Here is a 14,221-nt window from a genome sequence, read left to right on the forward strand (position 1 = left end):
ATAACAATTTTGAAATCATTTTTGCACAGAATCGTCGCATACGAAAATCTCCAGTTAAAATATTTATTAAACTTATAACACCAATTCAACATATTTTCTTGTAAGCATCGATCATCAACGATTGTCATCGTTAGCTACTTCACTAAAACCATTTTTTTCATTCAAATGTCTTAGACTTGCTCGCTCAATGCTTCGTCTTCAAATAATATTTAATAATTTAAAAAGTTTTTTAGTCACTGATTTTCTGGGTTTAACACAAACCTTAATGCAAATACGCTGTTCTGGTTTATTCTACGTGACAAAAAAGACGGACGCAACAAAAGTATACAACTTTGAGGGATTTTCGTTCATTATATAAATAAAATATTAACTCGTTACTCGAATAACATAATTGAGTGTTATCTCTTATTCTATTTAATGCGATTACATAATACATACCCGCTATGTTTATTTTTAATGCAGAACATTTTAGAAGCGGTATTTTTTGATCATGCCTATTATTATATTCTTACGTATATTGTGTGGTTAGTGACTTCTTCTATAAAGAATTTTATAATTTATTTTAACGTTTTAGTGATGACGGTTCACAAGAACTTCATGGAAAATGAGGGATTTTAGTCAAAACATTTACTACTTTTACTGAAAAAATATTCCAAGTACTTTTTCTATAGACAACATTGATAATAGATTTGTGTACGACGGTATAGAAAAAACATTTTTCTCTGCTTTACCATCGTTATTTTGTTGATTTTCATAAATTTACATAAATCTATACATTCGATTTATATGATGTCATTTTTTCTCTCAAATATATTAAAAAAATTATTATGCTAGTCTGCTAGAACATAAATAATGTTTGAATCTACATTGAATGTCTAAAAATTTGATTTTTTTACTTTTAGGTATAATTAAAATCTGAAAAAAAAATTAATCGACTTAAAACATTTTTTATTCCTATGAAAATAAATTTATAACGTTTTCGTGAAATTGAAATATTTAGTAGCTAAAATATATTATAAAATGACAAAATATTTATTTTTTTTATTTATCTAAAAACACTCAATTTTTATTCTTTGTAAACCTGCCCATAAAATAATTCAAATATTTTCCATTATGTTTGATCTTGAAAATACATAGAAATATTCATAAATTATAGGGTAGTAACCTGTTTTATTTTATTCAAAAACGTGAAAATTATTCCTGGCAATAAGTTTTTCTTGATGTCACTAAATATGTACGGAATTTGATCGCTATAGAGAGTACTACCCAATATACTAAGCACTTATAATAACTCTTTTAAGACCGTATTTATACGAAAGTGATATATAAAAGATTACACTATCTTTTATTTAAGTATTACTACAGCATTGAGTATGTAAATAATATACTCTCTCTCGCCGATTTTGAAATACAATATTTGTTTACCTATTACTTATATGAATAAAATATACAAAATAAAAATATACCTGGCTTTTAGTTGAAAAAACAACTCTTTGCGATGGCTCTCCAGCACCGTGGCCATTAACAGCTTCCACGTAAACTTCATATAATGTATTAGCATTCAAATGTTCCAAAATAAATGGAGAGTGTGCATTAGTTATGGAATCGTATTCATCGTCAACCATTCTATAAAACACATTATAATGTGTTACGGTATCTGCCAAGTCTTTTGGTGGTTCCCAATGGAATAAAGCAAAGTTAACGTCAACGTTGGAAACACGGAGACGTCTTGGAGCTGAAGGAACTATACCGTATCCTTGAAGCAGACAGCTAGTGTAGTCATCCATAAACCGTAAACATCTGAAATATAATATGCAAAATCGTATCTAGTTTTATTTGTATCCTATCGATTGTAATTTACTTGAAGTAACTGAAATCAATTTGAGTCAGATTTCCAGCGCATAAGTTCTGGCATAACGGTGGTAAACCCCTCGCTCGGCAACACGGGGTGTGATCTATACCATTTGTGAGGCAACTGAATGTTTGAGAAGCCCAAGGAGCACATATCATCAAGTCGGTAACCTCGGCTACGTCGGAGCGCGATGGATCGCATAATTTATCTAAACACCTACGAAAAAATAAAACACCTTAGGATTTACAAGATGTAATAAAACTGAAAACAAATTTATTCAAGTGTTGTTATTGCAATCTTAAGCCCTTTATAGTATGTAATATTCCTAGGCAATCAGTTCGCAATGAATCTATTGCAAACTCAATTTATTTAAAATTGAATAAGCTATTGGAAGCGAAATCATATTACTTTTTATAATTATTAAAAAAATCACTAATATATTATTCAATTATTACTATCTATATAAAATAAATATACTTACGCCGAATGTGTAATGCCTTTTTTCATGCAACAAGATCGAATATCGGGTAATGGCGGTAACTTTGAATTATCTATATTTGTCCTACGCGATGTTTTTTGATCATTGTTCAACGTTAGAGAACGAATAGCTGCTGAAGGTAAACTAGAACCGTGCTTATTTACAGCAACTACTGTTATTTCGTACATTGTATATGGTATGAGCTTATCAATTTTGACTTCATATTCTGATCCAGGTACCTATTCAAAACATTAACATATTGAAAATTAATCAAACGTATCATAAGAAATAAATACACGTGTCAGCTACTAGAAGCATAAATATAAAGTTAGGTTAAATAAATAAAATATAATTAATACATAGGAACGTATATATGTCATTGTATCGAAAATAAATTGTAAATTAGTTTTGTGGTATAAAAAAAAAGGAATAATAATTTAAGCAAAACTGATTTAATACACAACTAAGTAGCAAGTTTTTATGTAAGTACCTAGTCTTTATCTGCAAACGTGACGTGTCGCAATTACTGCTACGTACTAGTCTATTATTATTATACAAAATATACATATTTGACACCAATTCGCCAATGTTAAATCATCACACGCGAAAAGCTATTCTTAGTGTACCTCATTTAAGAGCTTAGTTGCTTACATTAGTTAACATTTAATATAATATACAAAAAAGTAGAATAAAACAATACAAAAAAAAAAGATTAAACAAAAATAATAATTTTAAAAGTACTAAAATTTCATACATTCATTTTTTTATTAAATATTATATTATGTTATATGAAACAAATAACTTTTTTATATTGTTTAATACACATTTTTCATTAGTGGGCGAAAGAGTGAAAAACTGTCAAACGTATTTTATATGATACCAGCCCCATCCCTAAAATTGAAAGCTGTAGTTTCACTTACGGGATCAAAAAACTATTTATATGTTTAAAATATTTATGTTATTTTTATTTATACTATTATAAATTTATTTATTGAAAACATACTTTTAAACCCTTCATTTAGTTACATTTTTATAGGTTTTTAAGTAAATAAATGACGACAAATACAAAAATAAATTGAACAAAATCATAATATTTAATGTGTCATCACGTATACATCATTATTAATATTGATCAATTGACTGTAGAAATATTAATCAAGAAATAAATTGAATATAGTCTTTAAAAAAAAAAAAAGGATTATGACAATTTCTTTCTAAGACGGGAGTTACGGTGGCTACTATATGATATTAAGATCACGCAAAGGACTTTGGCATTCGTGACGTTTTCGTATATCGCTCCTTAAACCCTGGCGTCCCCAAAGTACGTTCAGAATAATTTAAAAATATCGATCCATTAGACTACATAGGCTGTGTGAATACATTACCGTTCATACATTGGAACGTTACGGACTTATTTATTAGTTATGTTGTTATTATTATTTATTATTTTTCTTTTTTATGTTATTTGAAACAGGTTAGGGTGATATAATAATAGTCGTAAAAGGTAAACAGTACACGCTCGCTATTAACTGTAGGTAGTCGCGTGGGTTGAAGCACTTACGAAGTTACCTAAAATTCCTAGAAATAAAGTAAGAGAGAACAAGTAGAGAGTCACGAAGAGTAGGGTAACCAAAAAATAATTTATCTTTGGACCCTTTATATATACACATGAGAACCCTAGGGTATTACAACTACAGTACACGTTTTGAATTATGAAAACACATAAACATATACCGTTATTATACGTGAGCTGTAATACACAATTTTCTAAGAGAAATGAGTAAATTAATAATCAAAAATTGTACGGTATTTAATTTTTTATGCCCGCACATAATGATACTGTAATGGTATGCAAATTATAATATAATATACCTTGACTTGGATGCTGTGCGGAGTGACAATTGATTGGCTATTGCCGTCATTATCTGGGAACGTTTTCATGCCGTCGAATGACTTGAGCATGGTAACATTGACCACGTATCCTTTGACCGATGCTGAATTGGCTGTCGGTTTGTCCCACGTCACGAAGACCATAGAACTGCTGTTTACTTCTACTTGCACGTCTTCGGGTTGACTCGGCAGAATCTCTAAAATGTACATTACAGAAAAAATAATAATGAATAAAAAAAACAACCGTGTAATACAATATATATATATATATATATATATTGCATCATTGAATGCCGTACATTATAATATGACAAAAACACTACAAAAGTAAAGTCTAGCGTCCGTTTTATTTATATATATATACATATGCTATGTCCTTACGTTTGTAGCTTTTACGTCAATCAATAATGTTTACCTATCCCCTCTACGATGCATGCCAATGTCTGTTCAGTATACGGAGAACACGAGACCATGGTTTTTATATTATCCGTGATTGGGGTGTACTCCCCTTGGCAAACATCTTGGCATATGTCTGGAATACCTTCTTGTACACAACAAGGGACATGATTTCTACCGTCTGTTACAAAAAAAAAAAAAAAAAATGATAATGATAATAAAAACCGTCTACATGACGTCTGAAAGAATGAGTTAAGGAGAAACGTAAAATAACAAATAGTAAAAAAAAAAAAATAATGAACTAAATTCGATGTGCTAACCTGCCATGCACTTTACAATGGACTTGAAGTCTGGTTCACAGTTTTCCGGGTCTTGTCCAGTGGTGCCATCCAGTATGCTCTGTATGTTGCAAAAGCCCAGACAACTTGAGCTTACGTTTCTCGCAACGCAGCAGTCCGTGTAGTTGTGGTTTTTTATATCGATCGGTTCTGATTCATCTTCTTTGCCGTAATACGCAGCAGTACCATTCTCAAGTGGCGGTGGTTCCAGGTTACCAGACAGAACTATTTAACCGAGTTTTAGTTTTTTATGCAATTGTCATTGGAAATGTTATATTATTGATGTATTATTGCCGTTCAGCTTACCTGAAAGCGAATGGAACGACCTAACTACGGGGTCGCTATTTACTTCACAAGCGTATAACCCAGAGTCGTTAAACCTGACGTTCTTGATTGACAATACCCATACGTCACCACCTGTTAATCGAAAAAAAATTGAATACGGAGAATGAATAGAACACAATGTATATAGTATATACAATAAAGTATACATAAAAGTATATCGTAAATGTAAGCGTGTTGACGAAGGTTTTTCAAAAATATAAATCCATTTATACTTTGAGGGTAAAGAGCATAGTTCTGAAAAGTACACAGGTCAAGACCAGAGAACTTGAAATTCAAAAAAAATTGTATAATTTTATACTTCCATCTTTTTTTATAATAGGCTCTGAATTTGTGAATAACGACATCAAAATAATACTTGAATCTACTCAAGAATACGTCAAATAATTTTGACAGAATCGTTTATAATATTGTATTGGATAAAATATTGAATTCAAAAAGTCGCTTACTGTCAAATATAAGTGAGTCATACGAGTAATCGGATCTATGAAAAAGTATAACATATCGATTTATGACATAAAAAGCTATACGGTCCCTGCATTATGATTTCAACAAAAATAAGTTTATGATATATTTTCTTCATTTTTATTAAAATAGGTAAATATACAGAGAGAAATATTTTAATTTATAATTCAACTCTTCGCGTTATGTCTAAATAGAAATGTCATCAAGATATAACATATTAGGTAACATATTTACAACAGAATACAATAAATTATAGATCACATGTACCTAATTGCTAGGTATAAATTAATGCGTGATATATCATATATATTTATCAATCATACAAATACATAATTATTTTATATATATAAATTATTTGGCATCAAATATTTTGTATGATACGACTATTACACTATTCACAATTATATGTATTTTGGTAATTAGATTATATATTTATCAATTCTTAAAAAACTGTATTCATGATTTATTATTTTTTTATTATTTTCCTTTAATCATATCATTTATTGAAAAATGCCTTAACACCATTCGTAATAAATTATAAAATGAAACTATATGCACATGTAAATACAATTCTTAACAACAGAAATGAATTAATATTGTGTAGTTTTTTTTTTATTTTTTTTCTGATGTACCAGTGTATTACTAGTATTTAATTTCAATGTTTTTTAATGAGAATAAAAAATTACAATATTATAAAGAAATACAATTTTTCTATAGTACGCAAACTACAATCATAATAATTTGACAGATGTGTTGAAAGACTTTAATCATTAATTAATAATTAGATCGACTTTTTGAAATACCAAGTTAAATTTTATTATAAGAAAATAAAATACAATAGATAAAAATAGAATACAAATGTATAAAAAAAAAACTTCTATACACCATAATATGAAACGCATTTGACTGAAATAATAACTGTTAATACTACCCTTTATAACAAGTTGTGTGCTATGTTAACGATAAAAGATTCATTCGCACAAAAGTAATTGTATTATAAGTATGTCTAATGTTCTATCACATTTTAAAATTTTCCGTTATAAATGTAATTATTTATTCATTGACTTAGTATTAAAAGTTCAAGTTAAGAACATTAAGTTATTATCTATAGAAACTAAGTTAAATTTCTTTACAATTCAACCACGCTACATTGATTAAGTCACAATTACATATCACATTTAAAATCGTTTATTGCTTATACATTAATGATCAATTTACATTTGTCTTGCTGAAGACCTATCGAACAAACTACTAAAACGATCTAGACATAATTCTTAATGATTATTGTGTTGGTAGTTTTGTATATTCTGAGCTGTATATCGCCTACTCCTCTCATCCTTAAATGTATATCGTCCACCCTTTTCCCAACTACCCTACGTTCACACCCGCAAGAGTTTTCTCCAGGACCCTTATCTGCTACAGAAAGGCGAGCGTATTAATTATTCATAATCTAGGGATTTGCCTAAATGTGTATACCACGTTTAACAAATTACCAAAAGTTCTTATACAGAAATTGACGGGACTGTGAATTTCCTGCAGTGTAAATTTTGAATTTACTGCACCATTAACAACAAAGACATTTTAAACACCACGGTATACGTAATGAAACTTTATTGAGTTTATATTGCGTTAGCCGTTGGGGCCGAACAATGCTAATCCTCAACGTCAAGTCAGTGTTTATTGTGATAAAAACGTTTCTTTATTTTTGTTTGACTTTTTGAATCAAAACAATTAAAACAAACAACAAATATTTCCAAAAATTAATTAAACACGTGTTGTTTTATTCTAGTGCAAAGACTTATATATATATAGTATATACGGTAATATTTCTATAGTTGTTATTACGCAATATAGCTAAAAAAAAATGTATTTACCAGTCTAATACAAATTATATTTATTTTTTTAAGTACTTAACCCTTGTTTTTTGCCACTTCACGAAATAAATTATGAAAAGTACCTTACAGAAAAAATGTAAATTTAAACTCAAGTGTTTAATAAATTCAAATGTTAAAATGTGCCGTGTTAAAATTATGTCCGTCTTGTATTATAAACTAGTAACAATAAATTGAATAACTATACGTATGATGTTACATCTCATACATTAATTTCAAAGTTGTATATTATACACCGAAAATACTATAAGTAAGTTAAAGAGACACAGTTTTATATAAATTATTATATGAACAAAAAAATAATAAAAATCTATTCAATAAAATACTCAATAATTGTATAAATCTTTACTATGATATAGTGCATTGATACAAACACGAAAAAGTTGTTTAAAACAACACCTTTTTTTGTTTTTCCGTAAATGATTTAATTTTAATTTTGTTATAACGCTAATATTATTAGTTTCGCAATAAGCTATAACACTAATTCACAGTCACACAAAACAAAGTTATATAATATATATTATACGCAATTATTATGAAAATTACAGTATGATAATGGTGATAACCGAACATCATCAATCTAATCACGAGTGTATAAGTATTACATTCGAAGCATTTAGTGTGGGAAGAATATTATGATAATTACTTGTTTTCATTAAAAATTTACATAATGTTTTTATGATTTTAAATCAAATGGTTATGACTTTATTAGAAAAATAATTTAACATATTTATTAGTATAACCTATGTTAAATGTTTAATGTTTATAAATATATAACATATTAGACTGGTAATACTAATTACTGCTATTCACAAATTCTATTCGTATAAAATATTCAACAGTGTATCAGTGTTACAATTTGACCTGACGTAAATCAAAAGTTTTTCACTGGGAAGATAATTTACATTTTAAAGTAGAAGCAATTATATGTATGCAATTCTTATTATGAATTAGTATGTTCTCCCTTGGTTTTCTAAGGGTAATTCGATAATTATTTAAGATTCCAAACATGAATTGTGAAAGTAATTTACCAAAACTTCACCAAACTGCCAACTGGCATACTTATTATATTAAAGGTTTATTTGTTGGTAGCAAACTTAAGACTCGATGCGATCAAAAATCTTCACGGACAGTGTAAAGTTTTTAGGGTTATAAAAAAAGTTTTCCACAAGTATTTTTCTGCGGGAGAACTTTATTTCTCTTCTTTCGTTTTATTTTATCCTACTACTACCGTTTTAGAATAGAAATTCCCTATCGAAACATGATTAAATAACTCTTTGGAAAAAAGAGTCTAATCGATTCAGTTAAGGTGTTTTTTAACAATATTCCTTCAAGGATACGTATATGTACATTTTTTATCCGAAACCCACAAAAGTTTTTTGAATAAATAAGCAAATTTATCGATCTCTCGAGTTGGAAATTACCATTATGACCTTTTCAAGTATACATTTTAATCGATACAAGTCTATGAGTTTAATATGAAACAGGTTAGGCTTTCAAACTATTAGGTATACCTATATTGTATTACCGTACAGTTTACGTAGGTTTGTACAAATTTGTTTAGTCAACAGTTACAGAAGGATTTATAAATAAGGTTTTGGTAATGTTTGAGAGCAAGGGGAATTGAACATATTATGACCCATAAGGGTTCAAACAAACTCCAAAAAAATACAAATGTTTATAACTTTTCTTTATCGTTTGAATAAATACCAAAAAGAAGTACAAACTCAAAATTACTTAACATAAAATATCCTCTTACCTTTATCGTGTAAGACCTCGAACCTTCTGTCAGCGGTTATTCTAGATTCTGCTGCGGTCAATACTTTCAATCCTTGTCTGTCTTTATTTTCAGTTTTCCACATTACAGTGTGGTCCCCTAAATTTCTTACGACGCATGTCATAAGAGCCGAGTCGCCTTCTTTAGAGTGTATAGGTTTTGCAGTTGGTTCTTGCATGACCGGCAATTCGGCAGTATCCAACAATTGCACTAAAAACAATAAAAAGTTTAACTTGGGTTTCAATATGTAGGTCAATAATAAATTGAAAACAACCTTCAGTTTGATTATTTACTCCTATTCTATCATTGTAACCATCATCGTGGGGCTCATGATTTCATCAATACTATGCGCAATTAGGTCAAAGTTCAAAAGCACCACACACATCAGAATATTACAACAGACAGTACATGACGTCCTTCGAGACATATGTCTACATGTAAAATACCAATTGCCCTAATTCGCGTAGTATTGATTGGGTAAACGGAAAACAAAAGAGGAATCACTATGTAATAGTCAACCATGTATGGATTGTTTCAATATAATATTCACATATTTGTTATCGTAAAGATACATCTTAAAAACCATTTACACTAGACAATGATCAAGTCCATTGAAAACAAAATCGTTCAACCAGTACGGTTCAAATCCATCTATCACTCTAAAGTATACAGACTCATACAATCGAAAGTTAAGACATAATATATGAATCTTATAATAATAGAAACATAATGATTAACAACGATGAAATTATTTTTGTGACGTGACTTTTTGGTTTCGAAAAACACAATTTTTCATAACCGCTATTCGATAATGAAAATATAGTAAAAATTAAATGTCTAGATAAAACAACTTTACGAGGGATTAATGAATTGTATTGCTTTCAAACAAATCTATTTTAATTTTAAAAGGATAACAATATGGTGTTACGAACATTTGCTACAGAAAAAAAAAATTAAAAACAATAAATTAAATAGTATTAGATTTATATCGCCGAAAACATGGCGAATTGTGTAAAACTTTTCCATCTATTTGCCTAAACAATAAGCGAGGAAAAAAATGTATAAACTAAGTATAAACAATTTTTCTAGATATTTAAAGCAAAACACAAGTGTTTACTCTATAAAATACTACTGACAGAAACAGTGAACAGTACTATCCATAAGGCACCTGGGTCACACCACTCGTAAATCTTCACGTTCTGGCCACACTATACTGTATCTTTTATATCAATAAATAACACCGTACAACAAAGCATCGGAGGAATGAAGGGAATAGGTATATTCGAAATGTATAGCGTCATTCGCAGGTGTCTATGTGCACAGATAAACTAGTAGTGTATACAAATCATGCGTATACTTTTACACTCTTTGAAATACTATATTTTATAATTAACGATAGATCCACAATTAATTAAATGTAAAAATGAGGCTTAATACTCTAAACGTACCTATCTATTTAATTACAACGTGTATATTTAATATATTGTTTATACACATAGGTAATGGGTGCACGTATATCGTGTTACAATACTTATGAACCCTACTGGTATAATTATAATTTGTAAATACTAAAATAAGTATTCTATTTATCAAGGGAGTACCAAGAAGTATTACAAATATTGAAATTAAAAAATTAAATCACTCATTTTTTTAGCAGTAAAGCACTTTAAGCACTTTTTACTAACTCTAAACTTCGTTTCATTTTTAATTACAATGACCTTTATTTGCAACTATAAGATAGAATATATTATTTTATCAAAAAAAACTACTTGAATCTAAAAAAACTCACGGAACAGTACTTGAAAGTTGAAACATGGTTCTTTCAAAAATTATTTTCGCTGTTAAAGGAAAAGAAATCCCTTCCACTTGTAATACACTAGAGGTGTACTTCAGAAATCATTGTTCGAAAGTGTTGGGTTGGTGAAATTATTATACTAGGTACAAAATAATTTGTTCGTTATTATAAAAACCAAATACTCCTTATTAAGTGACTGACACTTCATGACTGAAACACTTTCCAACAACGTGCTTGATAAGTAAGATGAAAAAATTGAAATATAGTTGTATAATATAATATATCCAATATATATATATAATTCTCTTATATAGTTATTATATTTACTATGATACTTCCTAATCTTAATTAAGGTTAGTATGGATTTTTATCATATAACCATAAAAAACATTAAATGTAGATGATTTTGTACGGAAACAAATAATAACCATATATTTATTTATCAAGTTATAGACAATATACTAGTTAAATAGACAAATAATTTCCAATTAATGCATTTATTATAGTTTATTAAATCAAAATAGGAAGTTAATTTATTTATTTATGCAGCTAACATAAAACATAAGAGAACAAACTTGAAAGGAAAATTGTGTGTGTATATTTAATTTAAATGTATATCATCGCGCTTTTATTGCTATTACTTATAGTAGAGTAGAATTAATTAAGTCGAATATTTGTTTGTAGGTCATTCTTTGTGATATTCCAAGCCTAAGTCTGTTTTGAGTTTTAAAGACATAACATTATGTTATTGAAAATAGAACAAAGCGTTCTTGATGAGTGTATAATGTGTTTGATTAATATAAATCTTATCACTGTAAAGAAAAATAGAAAAGGGATTCTAAAGAAATCGTTATTCACAAATAATGAATCATTCAAAATACCACTAATTGTACAATAAAACGTAAAAGCAAAAAATAGTTTATTTTCACCAAAATAGTTCTAATCTTTTAACATTTACATTAATATTTACTAAGTAAGTACGAGTAAGAATATATCAATGTTTATAATTTTTCAATACACGTTTACATTATGAAAAAATTGTAGGTATAACTATAATATATTATACAGTATAGGAATATTGTTATTAAAAATATTGATTTCATCCATTATTATATTCAAGTATAAAAAATATATTTATTGATATTTTATTAAGTAATGCATTATGAATAGACATATAAATTTTAGCATACAATAGGTATTATTATTTTATTTTAGTCTTAAATATAATTCGAATTTTGTATTATATTATAATAATAATATACCAATAAGCTTTCATACTTTTTATAAAGAGGTTTTTCAATTTTACAAACTTCACTCTTTAATTTATATTCAAAATATATAATTCTTTAATTTTTACTTAATAAATATCACATATCCATGATTGATGCACTTTGACTATTTAAGTAATTCATTGTTCAATTAAATATTTATTTTGAAATCTTGAAAATTTGAAAATGGTCATAATTCTAAATAAACAAACTATAATATTAATACTCTACTACGAAACCAACCTTCCTTTGGGAACATGACGAATCACTCCCACGCAGACTTAAAGTTGGACACACCAACCTAACACACAAGTACCTGATGGCTGGACAAGATCAATATCTCTGTAACTCATGTATCACACCAGATACAATTAAACATATTTTCACCAAATGTCGCAAATACCAAGGATTCCGAAATAAGCTCAATACCCCTACAGCCTCTGTGAATTTCTTGCTTCAATTCCAAAAACCATCACTCTGCTCACAAAATTTTTACATTCATCAAAATTATACTATTTAATTTAAGTTACCATAATTTACCATTCCTGTACCATTTATTTTAAATAAGTATTACACCTAAATATTAATCTACGAACTTAAATTTTAATACCTTAAATTTATACAACACTAATAGCCTGACTATTAGTACGTATTATAAATAATAATAATAATAAAAATAACCTACTAAAGTTTCGAATATACACTACGTGTAAATTAACTAGAATATAATATAAATATACATTAATATTCATAAGACTTAAGTTTTATGTTAAATTTACTATTTAATTATTGATATATGTATATTTATTAATAATTATATAATATTTTATTCTAATCAAAAGAATGTACACTTTTTATTAGTGTTTTTAAGTACAAGCTTGTTTTTATTTCAAAATTAATTTTAGATTAAGATAATACGTAATTTGGTATTTATCTATATAATATTATGATTTATAGCCTGTAGGTAAAATTTAATTACTTATCAGATAGCTATATTTAATATAATATTAATATATCGGTATTTATTATATTTGTTTTTATTATTATTATTAAATTACATTTACATATTACAATAAGTATACACATTAAAAATAAAACATTTTTCATGCATTATTATTTTATAGATAATAAATTTTTATTTTATTTTTACATACAATTGAACTATTTTAAATTTTAAATTTTACAATTAAGATCGTGTAAATAATACTGATTGTGTCTTACTAAATTTCTACTTAAAAGAATCAAAACTAAGGATTGAATATTTAAATAACATAACTGAAAGACAAGGTCGATGGGAATCGCTCATGGCTGGAGAATAAAAGAAATACAGAAGAAAATAAAACTGACAGATCGCACACAAAGATAAAAATAGAAAAATATATTATGGATAATCTTTTTAAAATTAAAAAAATAAATTAACGTATTTATTCAGCATTATTATTTATAAATATACAAACTATACCGGTACAATAATTATTATCTACATCTTTAATTTTTCGATATTATGATATATTTAGGTTTACGGCACCACTTAAAGCCATCATTATATGTTTAATTGACGCGGATTACTAAACGTAACAACAATAATGAGAAATCTGAAATAAAGTTTATCTAATATCGCCAGTTGTCATTATACAGCCACATATATGTAATAGTCAGAAGGTGTACACAGTACAGTGTTTATATAATATAATGATATTATGACCTCACCGATAAAAAAAAAAAAAA

At 27.5% G+C, this 14,221-nt stretch overlaps 1 protein-coding gene across 1 annotated transcript in view; it reads right to left on the reverse strand.

Moving 5' to 3' along the window:
• LOC113548427 (Ig-like and fibronectin type-III domain-containing protein 1) overlaps window positions 1-14,221 on the reverse strand; it is a 92,037-nt gene that overhangs the window by 22,207 nt on the left and 55,609 nt on the right. The window contains exons 4-11 of the mRNA XM_026949300.1: window positions 9,413-9,640; window positions 5,261-5,371; window positions 4,937-5,179; window positions 4,636-4,797; window positions 4,203-4,417; window positions 2,334-2,569; window positions 1,862-2,068; window positions 1,467-1,800 (exon numbers count right to left, since the gene is read on the reverse strand). Coding sequence (XP_026805101.1) covers window positions 1,467-1,800; window positions 1,862-2,068; window positions 2,334-2,569; window positions 4,203-4,417; window positions 4,636-4,797; window positions 4,937-5,179; window positions 5,261-5,371; window positions 9,413-9,640 — 1,736 coding nt within the window. The remainder of the gene's footprint in view (window positions 1-1,466; window positions 1,801-1,861; window positions 2,069-2,333; window positions 2,570-4,202; window positions 4,418-4,635; window positions 4,798-4,936; window positions 5,180-5,260; window positions 5,372-9,412; window positions 9,641-14,221) is intronic.

This window comes from Rhopalosiphum maidis, chromosome 1 (genome assembly GCF_003676215.2).
Source record: "Rhopalosiphum maidis isolate BTI-1 chromosome 1, ASM367621v3, whole genome shotgun sequence".
Classification (NCBI taxonomy): domain Eukaryota; kingdom Metazoa; phylum Arthropoda; class Insecta; order Hemiptera; family Aphididae; genus Rhopalosiphum; species Rhopalosiphum maidis.